Source organism: Syngnathoides biaculeatus, chromosome 22 (genome assembly GCF_019802595.1).
Source record: "Syngnathoides biaculeatus isolate LvHL_M chromosome 22, ASM1980259v1, whole genome shotgun sequence".
Taxonomy (NCBI): Eukaryota; Metazoa; Chordata; class Actinopteri; order Syngnathiformes; family Syngnathidae; genus Syngnathoides; species Syngnathoides biaculeatus.
Genome location: NC_084661.1, coordinates 11,341,147 through 11,362,608, shown reverse-complemented (window position 1 = coordinate 11,362,608; position 21,462 = coordinate 11,341,147). Strand labels below are relative to the sequence as shown.

The window sequence follows — 21,462 nt, the reverse complement described above, 5'->3', positions numbered from 1 at the left end:
CGTTGGTGGAGGTTTTATTAGTCGTCATGCATGGGGGAGGGGGGCAGTACAAGTACAAGTCGTGCTGGGACTCACGAATGGGGGGGGGGGGGGGGTGGGGGTGTGTAAAACAAACGGGAAACACAGCCAACATACACAAATAGGACAGATGGATATTTCTTGTCGTGTTTATTTAAAAAAAAAGACAAGCAAAACAAGTTCTTATTTTAAATGATGAGGTAAAGAAAAAAAATGTTTAAATTATCTTTTAAATAAAATGAACAATCCTCATTTTTAAATATTAATTATAGTGAATTCAGCTATAAATTGTAACATAGTCACTAATCATAATTAATTAACAAGCACTTAATATAAAAAATAAAAAATGTCAAATATATTAATAGAATTGTTTATTTTACACCTAATTTTCCATTTTACTATCAACAATAAAAGCAATTTAATAGGATGGATGAAACAAAAGAATGATCAAATATTTTAGAATTAATGAATTTTAGGGGAAAATGGATAAATTAATCCCACAAATACTACAGAATGATGATAATGGTAATAATATTAATAATGATACACATTTTAAATGATGAGGTAAACAAAAAAACGTTAAAATTATCTTTTAAGATAAACAATCCTCATTTTTAAATGCTATTTAAAATAGTGAATTTAATTGGAAATATTATCATACTGTTGATAATAGTAATTAATCAACAAGCATTTAATACAATAAATAAAAAATTTTAAATATATTAATAGAATTGTGTATTGTACACCTAATTTTCCATTTTACTATCTACAATAAAAACAATTTACCAATTATTTAATGAGGTAAGATTGATGAAACAAAAGAAATGATTAAATATTTTATAATTAATTAATGTTAGGGGGAAAATTGATAAATTAATCCTGCAAGTACTACAGAATGATGATGATAATAATATGAATAATTATACATATTTTAAATGATGAGGTAAGGAAAAAATGTTAAAATTATCTTTTAAATAAAATAAACAATCCTCATTTTTAAATACTATTAATTGTAGTGAATTTAATTATAAATAGTAACACACTGTCAATAATCGTAATTAATAAGCATTTATTACAATAAAAATGTTAAATATATTAATAGAATTGTTTATTTTACAATTACTTTTCCATTTTACTATCTACAATAAAAACAATAACCAAATTATTTAATGAGATAAGATGGAGGAAACAAAACAAAATCATTAAATATTTGATAATTAATTAATTCTAGGGGGAAAATCGATAAATTAATCCCACAAATACTACAGAATGATGTTAATAATATTACTAATGATACATATTTTACAAAATGTTAAACTGGAAGCAAAGATGACTAAGTTTTTCTTAGGTAATCTAACAGTAGCAATGCTAATAACAATGCTATGACTACTCATGGTACTACTACTACTCCTAATACTGTATTATATTTACAATACATATTTGAGTAAATAAGCTAAAAAATGTCACACAAAAATGCGCCGATAGAACAATCTGACAGACAAAGACGGCGCCATCACTTCCGTCTGCTGAGTTTGCTCATGACCTGCGTGATGTCGACGGGCGCGTTGGCGGCCATCTTGGCGCGCTCCTCCAGCTCCTGCTGCCGGAGGACGATGGGACTGAGGCTGGGCCGCCGGTTCTTGGCGTTCTGCTCCAACTGGGCCTCGCTGGAAGCGCACGAGCGGCGTTGAAAAGAAAAGCTCCGCGAGCGAGGCGACGGAGACGAGCGGCGGCGCGGAGCACCTACGTGAACTTGTGCTCCTCGGGGCCGATGGCCTTTCTCGACGTGTCCTTGAAAACCTGCGATTTCATGTAGCGGCCGTACGAGTCCTGCGGTTCCGCGTGCGGTGGTGAATTGTTTTCAAAGGTAGCGGCCCGGAAAACTGGGCTCGGGGGGCTTACTGACTTTCTTCATGAGCATGTAGATGTGGGTCTGGGCGGCGTCCATCACGTATCTGTGCGGATGCTTCAGGCCGTTCACCGTGATCTCCATCGTTTTCCCGTCGATGTTGATCCAGCGAGGGGCGCCGCGGGCCAGGAACGTCCTGGGATCAGAACAATGAAAGCAATCCAGTCGGAATTTGACGGAGATCTTATTCCGGAGGATATTTACTTGTAGATCTGCTCTGCCTTCTCCTGCATGGTCGCTGCCGTGCCCCATTTCAAATCCTCGCAGCCTTCCCAGAACGCCAAGTTTTCGCCTGCATAAAAAGCCATCATTTTGCGATCCGAAATTTTCTCCCCGGGACCGTCGGCGTCACGATTGTACCGCTGAACTCTTTTTTCAGAAAGCGCCTGAAGTCGTCGCGGCCGCGGGGGTCCGAGAGCAGCTCGCCAAAGCTGAACGTCCAGCGCTCCACGCGCATCTTGGTCGGCGTTTCCACGCTGCCGAAAAGACGGACGGATGCGATTCGAAAGTGACATTTTTTCACATGCTTCCAACCCTGCGGATTATGCGGCTAATTTTTTGCATTTTTTTCTAACGGCTGCAAAGGGGCGCTCGAGCTGAAAAAGTGTGAGAGGGTGTAATTAATGTGGCGAGGAAGTGACTTTTACCGGTATGTTTTTTTTTTTAACCAGCCCGGTTAGCGCTGCGCTAGCGTTAGCGCTGTGCTAGCATGTTGATGTGTCCAAGTGATTTTTACCGGTATTTTTTTTAGCCGTCCCTGTTAGCACTGCGCTAGCATTAGCACCACGCTAGCGTCTTGCTGCTGTGTTACTGCTGTGTCTCAGTGATTTTTACCGGTATGTTTTTTTTAACCGGCCATGTTAGCGCTTCGCTAGCATTAGCACCGCGCGAGTGTGTTACTGCTGTGTTACTGCCATTTCTCAGTGATTTAGGTATGTTTTTTTTTTTAACCGGCTCTCTTAGTATTGCGCTATCGTGTTGCTGTGTCTCAGTGAATTTTACCTGTATGTCTTTTTTTTTTTTTTTTTAATCGGCCATGTTAGCACCATGCTAGCGTCTTGCTGCTGTGTTACTGCCTTGTCTCAGTGATTTAAGTTTTTTTTTTTTTTTTTTTTACCCGGTCAAGTTAGTGCTGTGCTACTGTGTTGCTACTATGTAGCTACCACGGGTGTTTTTTTTTTTCTACCGGCATGTTTTTTTTAACAGCCCTGTTCGTGCTACTGTGTTGCTGCTATGTTAAGCTAAGCTAAGGTATTAAAACTTTGAAAACTTCTGTGTATCGTCTTTCTTTGTAAATATCTCGCGTTTCAATGTGGGCACTTGCGGCTTTTACACAGCTGCGGCGTATGCATGTACCAAATAGTATTTCCTTTACAAATGCACTGGGTGAGGCTTATAAGCAGGTGCGCTCTGTAGGCCGGAAATTACGGTACTTGGGCAAGTTCAAGGTCCAATATGTGACGTCGTCGGTGTGCCAGGGGTTGCTGGGAAGACATTTGGAGAGGAACGGGTCGTGGCTGTTGTAGGTGGCGCTATATTTCACCAACCTGTCAAAAAAAACAAAAAAAAAAAGCAAGGCTGCATTCATCAGACATATTTTTTTTAATCTTGCACAATAGAAGTAATACAGGATGAGACAAAAGTACATACTTCCTTCTTTCTTCCCTACTTCCCCACTCCAAATGAACAAAAATGCACGACTTGTGGTACTTTCGCCAAACAACGACAAATAATGCATCTCCCAAAAAAAAACAAACTCTGCAGCACCCGATGTGCGTGTAAGACGTTAAATTAAACTTTCAGCAGTTACTCATGAGCACCGCCATGCACATTCGAAATTGAAAGACGCACCGAGCGATGGCCTACAAAACAGACGAGAAACGTACGCGCCGATGGAAACGGACGACTTGACTCTGGGCCTCATGATGGATTGCTGGGTGAAGATCATCTAAAGAGAGGAAGAGCGCGTAAGACAAAATAAATCATCCATAGCAGCAAAAAATGGACATTATTCTTCTTACGATTCTCTCGTAGTAATCGGGCGTTTTCGCCTGCGAGGAGAAAAAAAAACACGGAAAGGTGACAACACACAACAACCGACCGCCGGTAAGAAATGTGCGGAAGGTGGCCGCTTTGGGAGAGAGAGAGGGCGGTGAGAAAGGCCTGCGGGAGACAGGAGACAAGGGAAAGGGGGGAAAACGTGCTTAGTGAAGGAAAAAGAGGACAACAGGAAGTGTAATGGGATAAACGCCCGCCCACGGAAATCACACTCGCTCACCTGTTACCTCGTCTGCGTTCGGATCGATTCGCCGGTCGAGCCCGTAGTCCATGGCGCTCACGGTACCTGGCTACACACACAGCTGAACATCAGCAGTGCATAAGTATTTGGACACATTTGATGTATATTTATTTATTTATATTTAATCAAAACGTCTCTGGGGTTATCATCCGGCGTGGCGGTAATTCCCCATACGCGGCGTGCAATATTAATAAGCCGCGACCTTTTTGCTCCGGTGGAAGATGTGATGGTAACGAGGCATCGTGGGTCGAGCTAATCAGACAGCCCGCCGAGAAAGGAGGCGCAATTTATTTCCGGTCGGCAAGGGGCTGGCGTCCAAATGGGGTGTGTGTGTGTGTGTTTGCCTCACCGGGGGTCTGTGGACCACCCAGTAGGCCCTCTCCTGACAGTCAAACACCACACGGTCCGGTTTCTTCCTCTCCTTGGCGGCCCTGTAATCACACACAACGCTCCTTGTTTTTATTGTCACATCATACTCTAACTAACAAATGATTTCCATGTCAACAATGTGCCCGTGAATAATATAAAATCTTATTGAGATCAACTACAGGGATAATTTAATTTATTGTAAGTTTTCATTTTACTTTTCTAAAGGCTTTTTATAGCCTATCTGTTCTAAACCGTGCTTAGTGCAAAATGGAAATGAAAATTTATATTAAACACAGATACTGACTTGATTGTTACAGTTTGAACCTTAAAAAAAGGCAGAACATTTTTTTTTTTTTTACTTGCGCAACTCTTTTCACATGCTTTCAACCCTGTGGTTTATGCAGTGATGCGACTAATTTGTAAATTTTTTCTCATGGCCGCAGGGGGCACTCGAGCGGAAAAGGTAAGGATGAGACCGGTGGAATATATGTGCCGAGGAAGTGACTTTTACCGCCCTTGTTAGCGCTGCGCTAGTGTGTTGCTGCTGTGTTACTGGCGTATCCCAGTGATGTTTACTGGTAAGTTTTATTTTAACCGGCCCTTTTAGTGTTAGCACTAGCCTTAGTGCTAGCACCGTGCTAGCTCCGCGCTAGCGTTAAACTCTTTCTGTGTACCGTCTTTCTTTGTAAATATCTCGTGTTTCAATGTGGGTTTCAATGTGGGCACTTCCAGCTTTTACGTAGCTGCAGCATATGCATGTACCATATGGTATTTCCTTTACAAATGTACTCGGTGAGGTGCGCGCTGTAGACCGGGAATTAAGGTATTTGTTCGTTTAACGGGGGTTTCTATACCTGCTGCGAGCTTCCTATGTGTATAATGGAGGTAGAGGAGACGTCACAACTCAGGAGCAGTAATATTAGTCATTCTTCGCGGAGGATATATACATATATAACCATATATGTTGCTGAATATTTTTTTATTGTCTGTCTGCGTGTGTTGCTCCACCATTTGTTTCCAAATACCCATTTAGTACATGTCTCTAAAGGAAATACTCGCTTGTAAATAAAATCTGATGTGATTGATTATTTAACAATGTAAATATTTGGTAAATATTTTAATACTAATTTCTATAGAAGTGGAACAACTGGTTGGATCGCTGGCCTCACAGTTCTGAGGAGCCGTGGCTCAAATCCCGGCCCCGCTAGTGTGGAATTTGCATGTTCTCCCCGTGCCTGCGTGGGTTTTCTGCGGTTTCCTCCCACATCCCAAAAACTTGCACTAGAGCGCGCCCGTGACCCATAAGCGGTTCAGAAAACGGATGGATGGATAACTTCTATAGCCTTATAGGAAGACTTCCTACTACCTGTACTACTACCTACCTGTACTGCTCTTTCGCCTGCATCACGATGAAGTCCCACTTGTGATTCATCCACTTGTGAAGATGGTTGTACTGCTCCTGAGGAAGTACAAAAATAACAATACCAGGTTAGCAAAGACCCGCAGCCGCGGCAGTTGCGCTCGCGTTTCCATTCCCTGACCTGCTCGTGCACCTCCAGGATTCCTTTTTTGCGTATGTTCCTCTTGGCCAGGTAGATAGCTGCGGCACGGGCACACATATTGTAGCACGAGGTGCGCGTTTAGGTTTGACGCGCAGGAACTCGATCGCATGCTTACCGTAATCTGTGTCCTCCACAGGCCACTGCTGGGCGGGCCAGAAGTACGGCGTCTGGAATGAAAACGTGTGCATTGTGTTGTGTGTGGATGACAATGCACATACAGTATTTCACATAAAATAAAATTAAAAATTCTCACGTTACCTGAAAGCGATAGAGCGACGCATCGGGCTTGAGCAGCAAGCGTTTGTGGTCCTGCAGCGGGTACACGAAGCCCAGCGCCACCAGCATGGAGCCCAAACTCCTGGCCTCTGAGCACAGCAAGACGGGGGGGGGGCACATATTTGTCTTGCTGTGTCCGCTTTAAAAGTGTTATGGGGGGGGGGGTCACATTGTAGTTAAGGTTTCCCTCAGAGGGAATAAGAAAACAAGGGTAGTTTTTCAGGCAATGTTCATGTTTGGTAACACAAAAATGCCGATATTATCTCAACATTATCATTTATGATGTCGATCCATCCATCTTCTTAGCCGCTTATCCTCACAAGGGTCGCGGGAGTGCTGGAGCCTATCCCAGCTGTCAACGGGCAGGAGGCGGGGTACACCCTGAACTGGTCGCCACTCAATCGCAGGGCACATGGAGACAGACAACAGTCGCACTCACAATCACACCTATGGGCAATTTAGAGTGTCGAATTAATGTCACATGTTTTTGGGATGTGGGAGGAAATCGAAGTGCCCGGATAAAACCCACCTCTGTACGGGGAGAACATGCTCACAGGCGGGTCCGTGATTGAACCGGGGACCTCAGAACTGTGAGCCGTACACCTTATCAGCTGATCCACCGTGCCACGCATTTATGATAAACGACAATTTAAATTTTTCGTACAGCTTTACACAAAAATTATGGAAGTTGACACGGATGATTTGGCTTCACGGGCCACATAAAATCATCTCGCGGGCCAGAGCCGGCCCCAAGGGCCTTGAGTTTGATACCCATGTGCTCTAGCATTCTCGGCCTTGAAACTCACCCCTTGTGTCTATTTGGAATCTGTCTGCCAGCCAAGCAACGATGTCTTCGCCTGAGGACCACATATTGAAATGAAATCATTTGACTGACACAGTGTTCATGTGCGTGTGTGTGTGTGTGTACGTGTCCGTGCGCTTGTTTGCGTGAATACCAAATCCCCTCTTGCACACAACACTTTACTACCTTGACAGTCTGTGGGCTGCACTTCCGGCAAGTATGAGGATTTAGGAAAGAACAGGAAAGGAAACGGACCAAAAAAAAGAAAAGAAACAGATGCGAGAGAGAGAAAGGTATGATCAGAAATGTATCGCCCCCCTCTATCTATGTCCATTATCCGTTTACTTCCTTCTGTGTTATTTAATTTCCCTCCTCTTCTCGTCTTCCTCCTACTCCCCCCCCCCCCATCTCACTTTTACGGGGGGCCACGGGGTTGTCATGGCGACAGAATCTGTCGCTCTCGAGTTTGAGGCCACGCGTCTCGGCTATCATCCGCTGATTACGCAATCACTCGCCATCGAGTGTCCGCGAGTCGTGCGTGCGTGCGTGCGTGCACTCACCGGTAATGGCGTGCGGTATTGTGGTGATGACAAGTCGTTGCGGCTGAGACTTGACTCCGGATTTGGGATCCTGCATCTCCAGCAGTACCTTTTCCGCCTGCGGAGGTGGTAGGGGGGGGGGGAGGTTACCGTGACAACCCATGTGGGGGGATGCCGGGTGTTATGGGGTGCGAGAAGGGTTGCTTTGACAACGGGTTGCCAGGGTAGTTTGGGATTGAAATATCTCCTAGGATCTTAGATGGACCACTCCGGAATCAAACATATGTGACTTAAATTTCGGTAACTCTCGAGTTGCGTCGCTTCATGCTTTGAATCCCCAAATATGTCGATTTGGTGGCATCGCCGTGCGGTAATGATGCTTCTGTAATCATACACCTTAAAAATGACATCTCTCATAAATTTCTGCTATTAAAATATTACAGGTACACTTTGTTAGACGTTGCTTCGTGCTTTAAATTTGAAGTTTTTTTTTGGAAGACAACACTTTTGTAAGTACGGAGTGATGCCGAATAACTTCCTCCGCAACTTTTAACAGGTGTATTGAAACATTACGGGATCAAATGAATCACATTGGTGATGATTGTCGATTTTTTTTCGTGAGTGATGTTGCTTCATGCGTTGAATCTAGAGCGGGTTTTCTCATTTTTGCAAGGAAAGAACACCTCAGTTAGTAGGAGGTGCAGTCTAAAAAATGACATCCTGACCACTTGAGAGTCAAATTGATACATAAGTGTCAATAAATATGGTTATGCCGTCCTCCTCATGCGTTATGTGGGCGCAGCTCTAGTAGCCGGATTAACTTCTTTCTGCTTGGGGGGGCCGCCTCGCTGACAATGATCCCATCTTAATACTTATTAAACTGCCTGACCTTATTACTATGGAGAGGTGAACACAATTTGGTAACCAGGAGATGACATTTTGATGACGTTTCGTGTATTTGTCATCGTCCCTAATCACCGGTGGCTGCGATTTGCATTCATAATTGAAGCTACACAAACAACATTATTCTAGCTCATCACCCGTGCAAAATATTCGATGAGGTTGTGTCACACCTTTATGTTTCATACCCATGGATATGCAGTGCATACTATCACCGAGCCCGAGTGTTGTTTGAGCAGAACCTTACCTTTTTCAGACACGCCATCCGTGGTCGATACCTCTGGCCGTGATCCCGGAGAGTGTTTCGAATTGTCATGATCACCGATGATAACAACGTCCACTTGCTGCACACACGAACACACACTCTCAATGCAACTGTGTGGCGTCTCGCGTAGGGATGCGTGCTGGCCGGGGTGGGGGCGTGCAATGATCAGTAACGGCGCTGTCTTCCCGTGCTCCCCAAAAACTCGGTAAAAAAAATGAGCAATATTGCTGTTAGGGGAAAATCACCACGATTCTATCGATTAATTGCTATTTTTAATATTACACGCTCGGATGGGTCGCATTTTTAAACATTGTTCAGGGCTCATTTCGCGTGAAACAGCCTTTGAGAAGGTTCCTCTCCGACGTCTTTGAACGCACCATACCTAAACCTGAAAGCAATGGACCAATAAGAAGGCGACCCCCCCCCCCTTTCACATTCGCGGTCGTCATCTGCTTAATATAAATAATATAATAATATTTATTTTGTCGTTTATGAATTGAGATTTGTCTTCGACTGTGAACCACTGACATAAAAAACAGACTGGATAGCGCATACATATCGATCGGTACGTCAATTGGTTAAAGCCAGTTGGCCGCCATCTTGGTAGTCCCAAAACATGTGGAGGATATGGTTTACAGGTTGGATTATAGCGGGGTTTTTTTCTCAAAGTTTGGCATGTAGAATTAAAACTGGTCGTGCGAATTTTACATTTTTTTCAGTTTTGGTAACATGAAGGATTTTTAATGCGACTTGGTAAACCAAAAAAGGCTAAGTGAAAGGAAAAACACATAACACCATGACTTACCTTGCATATTACCTTGGGCCCGAATTCCGTGACATGTTAACTTTTCCCAAAATACGTTGTGAACCACTATCATCATAACATCGCAAAAAAAAAAAAAAAAAAACTAAGCATTTTTCAATTTTAAGTCAATCAGTTATATTTCTGGAAAAAAGGACTCGCAATGGGAAAATACATGTTAAACGCATCGTTCATTTGCCGTTTCTGCGATGTCCTATTTCAGACAAAATATTTAAACTTGTTTCCTCGCATTTGAAAATAAAATTCAATTTACAGAGTTCTGTATTATGAAATTCATCGAAAATTTCACAGATAATGTGGTTTCTTGCATATTCACTGATGAAGTTTGGTAAAATATTTACATCGCTTTTTCATGAAAAACCGTCGGCCTATAAAGGAGAAGCAGAGAGTGAACGGTAAACCGAATTAAGCTCATCAGGAAATAAAAAAAACCTTTACAAACTTTAACAGTGTCAAAGTAAATATTTCTAATTTACCTGTGGAAGGTTTTCTCACTGTCACGAAACTGGCGAATAATGCTGCACAGGTTGGCATGGTTGTTTTGGGAGTATCAAGATGGCGGATGGGGACTTCAGTTTTGGTGACCAATGAGCCATCCAGTCTTTTTTTTTTTTTTTTTTAGATCAGTGCTGTGAACCCAAGACCTCTATTTGAGTTTACATGTCCTCCTTGCAAGCGTCATACGTGTAAACAGGTTTCTCAGATTAAAATAAATAGTGTACTGCGCATCTAAATATTTTTTTGGGTGCAATTCCAGTTTTAAAACAACAATTGAAACATTGCACGTACTAATAATCCACTCCTGGGAGCCTTTTATGTTACTTTATGCTATAAATCAAATAAACACGCTCGTACATAGCAGCATGACAACCAAAGGCCATTTCAGAATTTAGAATCATCTTTATTAGCCAAGTATGTAAACAACAGACAAGGAATTTGCCTCCGGGAGTCTTTACATTTGTATTGGATATTTTTCCCTGCAGCTCTAAATGCACCAAAGGCCCAATCCTTGCAAATGAGACGACATGAACATTATTTCAGTATCTTTAATTGTTGTGACATTTTTGTTTGGTGGTGACACGTGCCGTAAGTTCTTTTTAAAGTAAAAATCTGTATCTACTAGCCAAGGCTGAAGAAAGGTGAGAAAAAGTTGTTTTAAAGAGCCTGTAAAGCAAAAATGGAATAGTAACTTTGGACTATAATCATATAAGCATACCAAACCTTACTCAAAAGGTGGGAACACACTAATAATACCAATACTCAAATTATAATGAATCATTTTTGGAGTGTATTTCTGGACACTGAAAGACATTTTACAGTATGATCAACAGAAACAATAACAGTAACAAGTGGTTGGCGTGTCCATCCTGTCCAGCGTGGTGGATTTGAAGACAAAATGAAAAATGATGAGGTCATTTAAAAAAAAATCTCTGTGATGAGATCATTAAAAAAAAACAATTAAAAAAAAAAATATATATATATATATCTTACAACACTTTCATTTCTGGGTAGATTTGTGCGGCCTCCAGTGGACAGATAGTGAATCATTTCCAAAGTGACATTTTACCCACTCTTACACCTCACACTGTCAAGTGATTAGTTGGAGGACTACTTTTTACTTGAGTAGCAATAGTTGTCTTACTTGAATACAATTTTTGTCTTGGCTCTAGAAACGTTCCTTATGGGAAAGCCGCACAAAATGAAATGGAAATGTATTTTTTAATGACGGCCGGCTGTTACTCAATGACCAAACCGGCCTCTAGAGGGCGTCGTTCCGTTATCGAGAGTTTAAAGTTTGGTTTTACGTTAGTTCCTGCGTGTGATCCAAAAATAAAATGCTTATTTTTGTCACGTATAAGTGTCGATATCGCGTGACATACGCACAGCAAAAAGCTCCGTTGGCGCTTCCGCGGTCTCCTCCCCCGAGCCAGCCTCATACGTGTAAACCACATTAGCGCTCGATATAAATACGTCTTTTCCTCGCCGTCCAAACGAGCCAAAAGCTAAAGATATGGCGGAGTTTTAACGAGATAGCCGCGGCGAGCCCGTGCTCACCGCCAGCCGCCGACCACACAAGTCTACTTCCTGAGTGGAGGGAAGGGGCTTGGTCCCGTGCCTCCTGACGCCGCCGCGCAGCGCAGCCAAATTAGCATCGATGAGGCTCTCGCGAACATGGCGGATTTCCTGCCGTCGCGCTCCGTGCTCAAAGTTTGCCTGCCCGTCTGCCTGCTCAACAGCGGCGAGGTGGAGCAGGTCCGCCGCTCCAAAGAGATCGACCGGCGGCTCTCCCGGGAGAAAACCTACGTGAAACGCCTGGTGAAGATCCTGCTGCTCGGCGCTGGCGAGAGCGGCAAGTCGACGTTCCTCAAACAAATGCGGATCATCCACGGCCAGGACTTCGACCAGCGAGCCCGGGAGGACTTCCGAGCCACCATTTACAGCAACGTTATCAAAGGTAAAGTCGAAAACCCACAAAAATAACACAGCAAATGTCGCTTTTTGTGAGCGGGGAACGTGTAACGAGGCCCGCTTTGCTGTTGTTTTAATAATGGCCGGGAAAAGTTTGCTGGAGAGGCACCGAAACAGCCCTCGACACACCCTACACGAGAGCCCCCTTCTGCTTGTTCCTACATGTTTTTTTTTTTTTAACATACATTACCGGGTTCTACCGTCGCTTTGTTCTAACCTCACTATTTTAATAAAAGTAGCAAAAATAAGTGTGAATTGTTGCTCAACAAGCAGCTCAAATGGGACGTCCGTACAGGCCACTTTTCTCATGGAAATGGAAACTAAGGTCAACCTGCTGGAGAATAAAATACACATTCGCGTAATAAATCACAGTATAGTCACATTAATATATTTTTTAAAAGTGCCATAATGAGCTTATTAGCAAACTTTGCTCGCTGTGTGACCTTGGCAGGTTTTAAGCTACCCTTCGTCCATTGATTTAATGCAGTTTCTCGGCCCTCATCGAGCCGAGATACATATTTTGCATTAAAAAAAATTCACAGCACACCACCAAACGAATATCTGTGAGAATAATTGCAGTGCAACTTATTGTAGGTACAATTGTGCCTTCTGTCGTTTAGTGGTACAGCATTTTAATTGTTCAGTAAAACCGCTGGCACGGATAGAAGAACAAATTTTTAGATTGTTTGCAATTATTTCCATCATTTGCAGTATCCCGCCCTGCTTGGAATCGCTTTACTTGGCATATCTTGGTCATATTTTATTTATTTTTTGACAGCGCATGCAAACGGTCTCAACTCTCATCCTCTTTATTTATTGGAACAAAGCTAACCAAATATGGTTCTTTTAAATTTTGGCTATAATTTAACTCCAGATGTCTTTTCCCACACCACGACACAAACATGACACATTAATGTAATAATTGATTCAAGAAGATATTGATGTTTCCATGTGGCGATATTTTTGTTTTTCAGGGATGTGTGGTTGCAAGAAAAATGGAAATAATATGATCCGCTTTTCAAATGATAGTTACATCAAGTGCGATTTATGATCACATGATCAAACACTAATTGCTCATATTCAATAATGCATATGCATAATTTTTAGAATAGAAAATAGTTGACCCTCACTATTTGCAAATGCAAATGGCAAAAAATTGCCAATAATGGAACCCCCCCTCCCCCGCCAAAAAGTGATTAGAATTGCCTTTATCAATATTTCAACCACTAAATATACCCCAAACCATAATCACAAAGTACTTTCATATTTTCAAACTAAATTTACATTAACGTTAAAAACAAATTGCTTACAGATAAGGGCTGCAGCTTTGATTATCTTTTCAATGTTGAATATTCTCCTCATTATCCCATTGATTATTCAAGTTTTTTTTTTTTTAATGATTTGGGACTACTAAACAATATCATAGGTGTAATTTTAATATCCAACTGCACATATTTGTCATCGCTCTCCCACAGATTTCATGTATTAAAGCAACCATTTAAGTTCTAAAAACTGTCAGAGCGGCCGAAGTATTTGCGTGTGTTTTAATTAACGTGGTGATTCTCGCCCGGCTTCGGTTTCGCAGGCATTCGGGTGTTGGTGGACGCCCGCGAGAAGCTGCACATCCCGTGGGGGGACCCGAGCAACCAGCAGCGCGGCGACAAGCTGATGGCTTTCGACACGCGCTCGTCCAAGATGGTCCACGGGCAGCTGGAGACGCCCGTCTTCCTCCAGTACCTGCCCGCCATCAAAGCCCTGTGGGCCGACGCCGGCATCCAGCACGCCTACGACCGCCGTCGCGAGTTCCAGCTGGTGGGTCCAAAATCGTCGGCTACGATCGTTGCACCTTCCATTTTTCCTTCCCAGCTGACAGTTGAGTGGACAGTCATGTGACTCGCTTAGCTTCCTTTTTACGCCTTCCTCCTTGTCGTGAGACATTTAGCCGAGTTCATCGCCGGACTCTCTCCAAGGAACTGCAGATTGCGATCCTTGAGTCGTCTGAGACTTCCTCATATCTTTTCACATGAAACTTCACTTTTAAAATGTTTTTATGGGTTTGTTTGAGTTGCACGAGGCTGCTGCAGCGGGAACTCGATTGTGTTTTGTTAACGCCAGGACACAGACACGAGTGTGATCAGAACTGGAATGTTGATCTGGCATTAAACTGCTTTATGCTTACAAACGGGGGAGGGTGGGGGGCTGTGGCTCGCCCACTTAGTGTTACTTGAACATTGAACACAAACAGTGTAGGGATTGACACGAACGTTCAAATACGGTTTGCATCCATCCGTCTGTTTTCTTTGCCGCTTATCCTCACGAGGGTCGCGGGGAGGCTCTCCCAGCTGTCAACGGGCAGGAGGCGGGGTACACCCTGAACCGGTTTGCCAGCCAGTCGCAGGGCACATAGAGACAAACAGCCACACTCGCAATCACACCTACGGGCAATTTAGGGTGTCCAATTAATGTTGCGTGTTTTTGGGATGTGGGAGGAAAACCCACACAGGCAGGGCCGGGATCGAACTCGGGTCTTCAGTACTGTGCGGCCAGCGCTTTACCAGCTGAGCCATCGTGCTGCCTCAAATACAGTTTTATGTTCGTTAAAAAAATGATGTTATGGCTAAACGGGTCGCTGTTTTCATCAAAACAGGAAGCCATGTTTGTTTCAGTGCCATTTTGAACTCTTGTTGTCGTTTTGTAAATTCCACAATCTGTTGGAAAGGAAAATTGTTGACGGCCGTGCAAAGGTTGTGGATGGAGAAAGGAGCCCGTCTTTATGCACCCTCAAGTTTTGCTACGGTTCAGAATTTAATTGATCCTGTAGAATTGATTTGAAGGGCAACCAGCAGAGTGCACACTTAGTCCAAACTCGACTTCCTTGATGGGTGCACGTTGTCGTTAAACGGTTGTAAATATCACCCTGTGTTGTAGTGTAACATGAGCGTTGATGTAGGTTTAAACGGGCCTTTATCCTGTCTCATCGGGTTCTTTTTGGCACTTACTACCTAAACGCGTTGATGAAAATTATTTAATTTTGGAAGCGTACAATTGTGGGAATGAAAAATTACAAAACCTGTTCCAAATATTTAAAGGTGTCGGAAAGTAAACCCAAATGGGGGAAATGAATGGTCTGGTGATGGGAAAGCTGCGGCAGAATTTAGTTAAGCATATGGAATGTATCAAAGGGGCGTAGTTAAATCGGGCCTCGCCCGTTTGCTGCGTGAACAGATCACCGGTTGATGCCGTCAAACTGGGACAGGTTTCAGCGTTAATGATGTCATCGGGCTTCAAGGGGACGTCGCCCCGCTCTTTTTCCGTGCCGGGCCGACGCTAACGCCCTCTCCTTCTGCGGCGCGTTCACGGCCCCTGACGGAAGACGACCCCTAGTTTTTCAAATACAATTTGTCATGTCATTATCCAAGCCCGCTCATCCTCACAAGGGTCACGGGAAAGCTGTAGCCTACCCCGGCTAGCTTCGGGCGAAAGGCGGACTACGCCCTGAATCGGTCGCCGGTCAGTCGCGGGGCAGATATTGACACCATCACTGAGCGGGAATTGATCCCGAACGCTGCCGGGGCCAAAGGCAGGTGTGTGTACCATTACGCCATCAGACGGAACACATTTGAGATTTTCGGGTCTGAGCTAAATGTTATATGCAGTAGGATACAATGCATGGATGAGCGTCGTTTTGTGCGTAGGTGTTTATGGGGGGGGCTTTTTGCTGTGATACTGTGTACGTGTGAATTTGCACGTGTGTGCATGTGTTACAATACGTCTGCAACATGCGTGTGCGATCACACCTGTGCAAAAGGATGTGAGTTTGTGTGCAATTTAGACGTGATACACTGTGCGAGCAAATATCTACATGCACGAGTGCAGTAGTGTGTGTGTATGGTCACGTTTTGTGTGATTAATGTGCGAGCGAATTTGTGAGTGTGCACACGGGCGACTGCGGGTGAGCACAACTTGGCGAACGTGTGCGGATAGATGTGTGCACGTGATTGTGTGACGAGCGATAGACGTATGCAGTCATGTTCTGGTTTTGTTTCCACAACGCATGGAAAATCAGAGTTGGTGCTTGTCTCGCTTCTCTTTTTCTTTTTTCTTTTTTTTTTTTGAGTCTCTCACCCCGCGTGGTTTATTCGTCGGCGATTTCGAAACGTCGCCCCACGCCTGTCTTCCATTTTGGGCGTCCTCTCTTTCTCTCTCTCTCTCTCTCTCTCTCTCTCTCTCTCTCTCTCTCTCTCTCTCTCTCTCTCTCTCCCTCACCGCGTCAGATTAGCCGTTCGACTCGTCTCGCGGACACACGGGTTATTCAGGTCAGATTAGTTTTTCAAAATGTTCGGCAAATGCGTCACAGGGATTGTTTGCATTTTTTTTTTAGCACCCCCCCACCCCCTCCCTGCAGATAGTGAAATGAACAGAAAATTGTGCGCAAAGGTTGTTCCATCGAGAAGTTCTAACATAACTAAAAGTCCCAGAGAGAGACACCAGGAAAGGCGATAAGGAAAATCCCTCCACGCACACACACATGATCTGATAAAGGAATGCATGTATGTCTGGGCGGGCTCGTGTCCGGGCTTGCATTTATTGCCCCTTCAGCAGAAGCTTCTAGAAAACTTGCACATATGCATCATCCACATGCGACTTAAACCGTATTGTGTGTTTCTTTTGCAGGGCGAATCAGTCAAGTATTTCTTGGATAATCTGGATAAGCTCGGCGAGCCGGTAAGTTTGTTTTTGTTGTTGTTGTTGTCGTTTTGTTTGGTTGGTTGTTTTCTGGGAGGAGATTCCTACCTTCCACCCCCCCGCCCCCGTCGTTTGAGGTCGCGGCCTCATATCTCGTGTGTCTAGACAACAACGTCGCCCCTGGGAGAGCCTGTTAAAGGTCCACTGTCATGAAATGCATGATTTTTAGTATGCTATTAATGAAAAAAAGGCAGCCGGAATGGACGCATCTGTTTTTTCAGCACAAAACATGATTTTGACGTGTATGGCGTTTTGTAACTCCCGCCATGAAAATCCTCTCGAGGGATTTGTTTTTGAGAAGAAGCAGGAAGTGACGTACAGGGCAGTGGCGCACTCAGGCGGTCTCGTCTGTTTATACTAGTTTACCTGCCGGAAGGTTGCTGGATACTGTTCGAACACTCGGGAGGATGGATTCGCTCTTCATACTTTTCCAAAAGATCCGGTTCGTGCAAAGGACGAGAGCTTTGTGGGTTCCAAAAATTCTACGCGCATGCGCATTAATCCCAAGCAGACTTTTCAGTACGGGGGAGCGCTCAGAACGTCACACCGCGCTTTGTGGATCGCTGCTGGCGTTGTGGATCACCGTCGGCCTTGTCAACACGGCTTCAGCCGGGATGGCTTGTCGCGGCGCCAGGCCCCGGTGACTCATCTCCGCCAAGGAGGTGGATCGGACGGGGAGGCGGTTTGGCCGCGACGTCGTCGGCGCCCGCGGGCGGCGTTGTTTTTATCACCGCCGCGCGGAGATGGATTGGATGGGGAGGCGGTTTGGCCGTGGCGTCATTGTTTTTATCAACGCCGCGCGGAGGTAGATCAGGCGGGGAGGTGGTTTGGCTGCATGGAGTTTGGCCGTGATCCGCATATCGTCTAAATACGATGATAAATGAGACTTTGCGCATGGATGACACGCTCTCCACTCATATTTATTTTTTCCTATAGACATTGAAGTGAATAATGTTATATATATTTTTCATTACAATATCTATTTCAGAATGTTTATAGGGATGACATTTGACCTTCAAATAAATGCGTCACTACTGAGACAGCCACAATATTCAATACACGCGAACCAACACTAACTAAGTTGAAAACTGATTAGTTTAGTCATTTTTTTTTCTGTAAAATAATATCGTCGCTCTGTGCCTGCCAGAATTATCTGCCGAGTCAGCAGGACATCCTACTGGCCCGAAAGCCCACCAAGGGGATCCACGAGTACAACTTTGAGTTGAAGAACGTCCCCTTCAAGATGGTGGACGTGGGCGGCCAGCGGTCCGAGCGGCGACGCTGGTTCGAGTGCTTCGACTCGGTCACCTCCATCCTCTTCCTCGTATCCTCCTCAGAGTACGACCAGGTGAGGAGGAGGAGACGCAAACCCCCCCCCCCCCCCTTCTCTCCAGACCCAACTTGTGTAGATGCCAAATGAAGACCTCACCAAATGAAGTACAATGATGTACATTTTCATTGTCGTCATTACATTTTCACTCATTATTTATTTATTTGGGGGCAGCACAGTGGATCAGGTGGAAAGCGTTGGCCTCACAGTTCTGAGGTCCCGGGTTCCCAGATCCCAGACCCGCCTGTGTGGAGTTTGCATGTTCTCCCCGTGCCTGGTTGGATTTCCTCCGGGCACTCCGGTTTTCTCTCACATCCCAAAATTATGCAACTTTAATTGGACACATTAAAAATTGCCCCTAGGTGTGATTATGAGTGCGGCTGTTTGTCTCTCATGTGCTCTGCGATTGGCTGGCGACCAGTTCAGGGTGCCTGCCTGATGACAGCTGGGATAGGCTCCAGCACTCCTGAGACCCTTGTGAGGATAAGTGGCAAAGAAAATGCATAGATGGGAATAGTTTGTTATTGGTAGAAAAATGTTTAGCAATGATTCAATTTTGGTCTTATTTTTGAGGAAAAAAAAAACATGATTTGGATTATTTCTAGCATGCGGCTTGAATCCTCCCCGCAGGTCCTGATGGAGGACCGTCAGACCAACCGGCTGTGCGAGTCGCTCAACATCTTCGAGACCATCGTCAACAACCGGGTCTTCGCCAACGTGTCCATCATCCTCTTCCTCAACAAGATGGACCTGCTGGAGGAGAAGGTGAAGAGCGTGCCCCTCAAGGACTACTTCCCCGACTACAGCGGGCCCGAGCACAGCCTGCCCGACGTGCAGGCCTTCATGGTGGAGTGCTTCCGGGCCAGGCGGCGCGACACCACCCAGAAGCCGCTCTACCACCACTTCACCACCGCCATCAACACGGAGAACATCCGGCTGGTGTTCCGGGACGTCAAGGACACGATTCTCCATGACAACCTCAAGCAGCTCATGCTCCAATGACCCCTCCGTGTGCACGACCTACAAGGGGGGACTGTAGAAGAAGAACCCGGTAGAATCCATCGGCTGCTTTTTACGTTATAGTGAGTCGTGGCGGTGCAGCGCTTATCAGACGTCTTTTGGCTAAACGTTTCACGCCGGGGAATCGAGAGGACGCTCAAAGGTTTCAATTGTCTCTGTTCGTCCATTTTTTTTTTTTTGTTTGTTTTTAATCTTTTTGTCTGAGCACTGAATTCACGCAAGTAATTCCAGTCAGTAGTTGCACTGTCCCTTCCTGCCCGGCGCTGCTTTGTGAAGAGATAAAACGGCAGACCCCCCCCCCCCCCCCCCACCTTGTACCATGTTTCTCAGAAATGTTACCAGTCCCGACCATCTTCCGAGATGAAAGACTTCTGCGGGGGAAGAAAAAAAAAAAACTGAACGAACCTGTGATGCCTTAACTGAGACCGAATTACTGTCGAAAAAAATCCTGCATTTTGTGCCAGCAGTCAATCCCAGCCACAGTGCCGTGAGAGGTCATCATGATCCTCTGCGGGAAATTATCCAATTTCACTAAATTGGTACGCCCCAAAAACAACCTACTGAATATAAATGTCTTTATTTCCCCACCCATGGTAACAATTAAATGCACTTCAACCAGATGGCACGTTCTAGTTTGACTTCATGCTAGTTTTGTTTTGGAGGGGCGCTGTGAAGTTTTTCCACGTGCCCTTGCTCAATAAAGGGTAGCGAACGCTCCATTGGGCCCGTTGCTGTCGTGTTTCTTAACCTTTTATTGAGCCGAGGTACATAATTTCCATTGGAAAAAATCTCACAGCACCACCACCAAAGAAAAATGTCACAAAGTATTTATTGTAACCCAACTGTGACCAAGCAATTGACACTCCTTAAAAGTTTTTGATGACCTAAAAGACCAGGACGTTACTATTTGATTGTTGTTATGCTATTGCAATGTGTAAATACAGCCCCGCCCCCATCGTCAACATAGTTTCTTATCTTGGTGCCAAAGCACTACTTTTAATATTAGACAGGGAAGCACAGAAACGGCAAACTGAGTTTTTCCTAGCAAAGTTTGCATGTTCTCCCCGTGCCTGCGCGGGTTTTCTCTGGGCACTCTGGTTTCCTCCCGCCTCCCAAAAAACATGCAATATTAATTGGACACTCTAAATTGCCCCTAGGTGTGATTGTGAGTGCGAATGGTTGTTCGTCTGTATGTGCCCTGCGATTGGTTGGCGACCGGTTCAGGGTGTACCCCGCCTCCTGCTAGATGACAGCTGGGATAGGCTCCAGCATTCCCCGTGACCCTAGTGAGGATAAGTGGCAAAGGAAAATGGATGGATAGGAAAGTTTGTCCATTCAGGGAAAAAAAAAATCTGTGCCGACTCAAGTATGCAGGGTAGTACGGTATACAGAATTATCTTGTCTCGTTGTTATCATAAAAAAATAGCATAAATAGACAATTATCCTACTCATTTGTTGTAAATAATTTGGAATTTTGTACCAATTAAGTGAAGTTTGATCATTTCCAGCAAACCAGAGCATTTCTTTTCCACTGTCTATTGCTAGTTAACATGGCTTTGTTTTGTCTAACAGACACCAGCCGACATTTCTCTCAGGGTTGATTTAGAAAGCGGTCAAGAATCTCCATGAAAGCGCCAAGCTCTCGTTTCTATTTGTCGCCAAACACTCCTTGAGCTTCCCAGGTGTTTCCCCCATTTAAAAAAAAGTAGCCCATGCTCAGCTTTTGCTTGTACATACCCAAATGTTTTTTCCATTGTAAATAATACCTAGGTTTGTCCCTTTGTATGTAAATGGTTGTAGAATTTTTTTTTTTTTTTGTCGTTCTAAATCACTGCTTTTTCCCAATGAAGATGTTTTCTGCCATCTTTTGGGGAGAAATTATTTCCCTGTGTCAACTGTCATGCCACTATAACTTTACGAATAAAACACACTTTTCTAAAGAAACGTTACCATTTTGTGATTCCAAGATTTTTTCGCCCTATTCCGGATTTTAAAAAAACTCGTTAAGACTAGTTTGGAATAATTCTTTGTTTCGTTTTTTTTTTTATTTTAAATTGCAAATCGGAAATGAGCTTGAGTAAGTATATCGGCGTCGTAGCATGTTGTAACAATACGCCTGTTTAAATTGACATTTA

At 44.3% G+C, this 21,462-nt stretch overlaps 2 protein-coding genes across 4 annotated transcripts; one reads left to right on the top strand and one right to left on the bottom strand.

Moving 5' to 3' along the window:
- Positions 1–799: 799 nt before the first annotated feature.
- Positions 800–10,295, bottom strand: LOC133495551 (regulator of G-protein signaling 9-like). 3 transcript variants are annotated; one of them, XM_061810359.1, is made up of 18 exons: positions 10,239–10,295; positions 8,922–9,018; positions 7,796–7,892; positions 7,240–7,290; positions 6,416–6,522; positions 6,273–6,324; positions 6,137–6,195; positions 5,978–6,054; positions 4,576–4,657; positions 4,213–4,275; positions 3,949–3,978; positions 3,814–3,875; positions 3,361–3,474; positions 2,288–2,403; positions 2,132–2,219; positions 1,925–2,063; positions 1,766–1,848; positions 800–1,685 (listed from the first exon to the last, which is right to left on the bottom strand). In XM_061810359.1, the coding sequence occupies exons 2-18, from the start codon at positions 8,988–8,990 to the stop codon at positions 1,532–1,534; spliced, it is 1,443 nt and encodes a 480-aa protein (XP_061666343.1). In that variant the 5' UTR covers positions 8,991–9,018; positions 10,239–10,295; the 3' UTR covers positions 800–1,531. The 3 variants fall into 3 exon arrangements, with proteins under 3 accessions (XP_061666343.1, XP_061666345.1, XP_061666344.1); XM_061810361.1 differs by lacking the exons at positions 2,288–2,403; positions 10,239–10,295 and having other exon boundaries at positions 8,922–9,044; XM_061810360.1 differs by lacking the exons at positions 2,288–2,403; positions 10,239–10,295 and having other exon boundaries at positions 800–1,848; positions 8,922–9,044.
- A 411-nt stretch (positions 10,296–10,706) lies between these two features.
- LOC133495659 (guanine nucleotide-binding protein subunit alpha-13-like) lies at positions 10,707–21,267 on the top strand. Its single transcript, XM_061810555.1, has 5 exons — positions 10,707–12,217; positions 13,817–14,043; positions 16,906–16,956; positions 18,125–18,325; positions 18,938–21,267. Exons 1-5 carry the CDS (start codon positions 11,935–11,937, stop codon positions 19,307–19,309), a joined length of 1,134 nt encoding a protein of 377 aa, XP_061666539.1. The 5' UTR covers positions 10,707–11,934; the 3' UTR covers positions 19,310–21,267.
- Positions 21,268–21,462: the final 195 nt, after the last annotated feature.

What these genes read in the sequence shown, in the direction of transcription:
- LOC133495659 (XM_061810555.1), top strand. Translation starts at nt 11,935, where the DNA reads ATGGCGGATTTCCTGCCGTCGCGCTCCGTGCTCAAAGTTTGCCTGCCC. An exon ending in TTACAGCAACGTTATCAAAG is followed by an intron (nt 12,218 to 13,816) that starts GTAAAGTCGAAA and finishes TCGGTTTCGCAG; the next exon opens with GCATTCGGGTGTTGGTGGAC. An exon ending in CCTCCTCAGAGTACGACCAG is followed by an intron (nt 18,326 to 18,937) that starts GTGAGGAGGAGG and finishes TCCTCCCCGCAG; the next exon opens with GTCCTGATGGAGGACCGTCA.
- LOC133495551 (XM_061810359.1), bottom strand. Translation starts at nt 8,990, where the DNA reads ATGACAATTCGAAACACTCTCCGGGATCACGGCCAGAGGTATCGACCA. An exon ending in TCGTCCGTTTCCATCGGCGC is followed by an intron (nt 3,475 to 3,813) that starts GTACGTTTCTCG and finishes TTTTTTTGACAG; the next exon opens with GTTGGTGAAATATAGCGCCA. An exon ending in TCTGAAAAAAGAGTTCAGCG is followed by an intron (nt 2,220 to 2,287) that starts GTACAATCGTGA and finishes CTTTTTATGCAG; the next exon opens with GCGAAAACTTGGCGTTCTGG.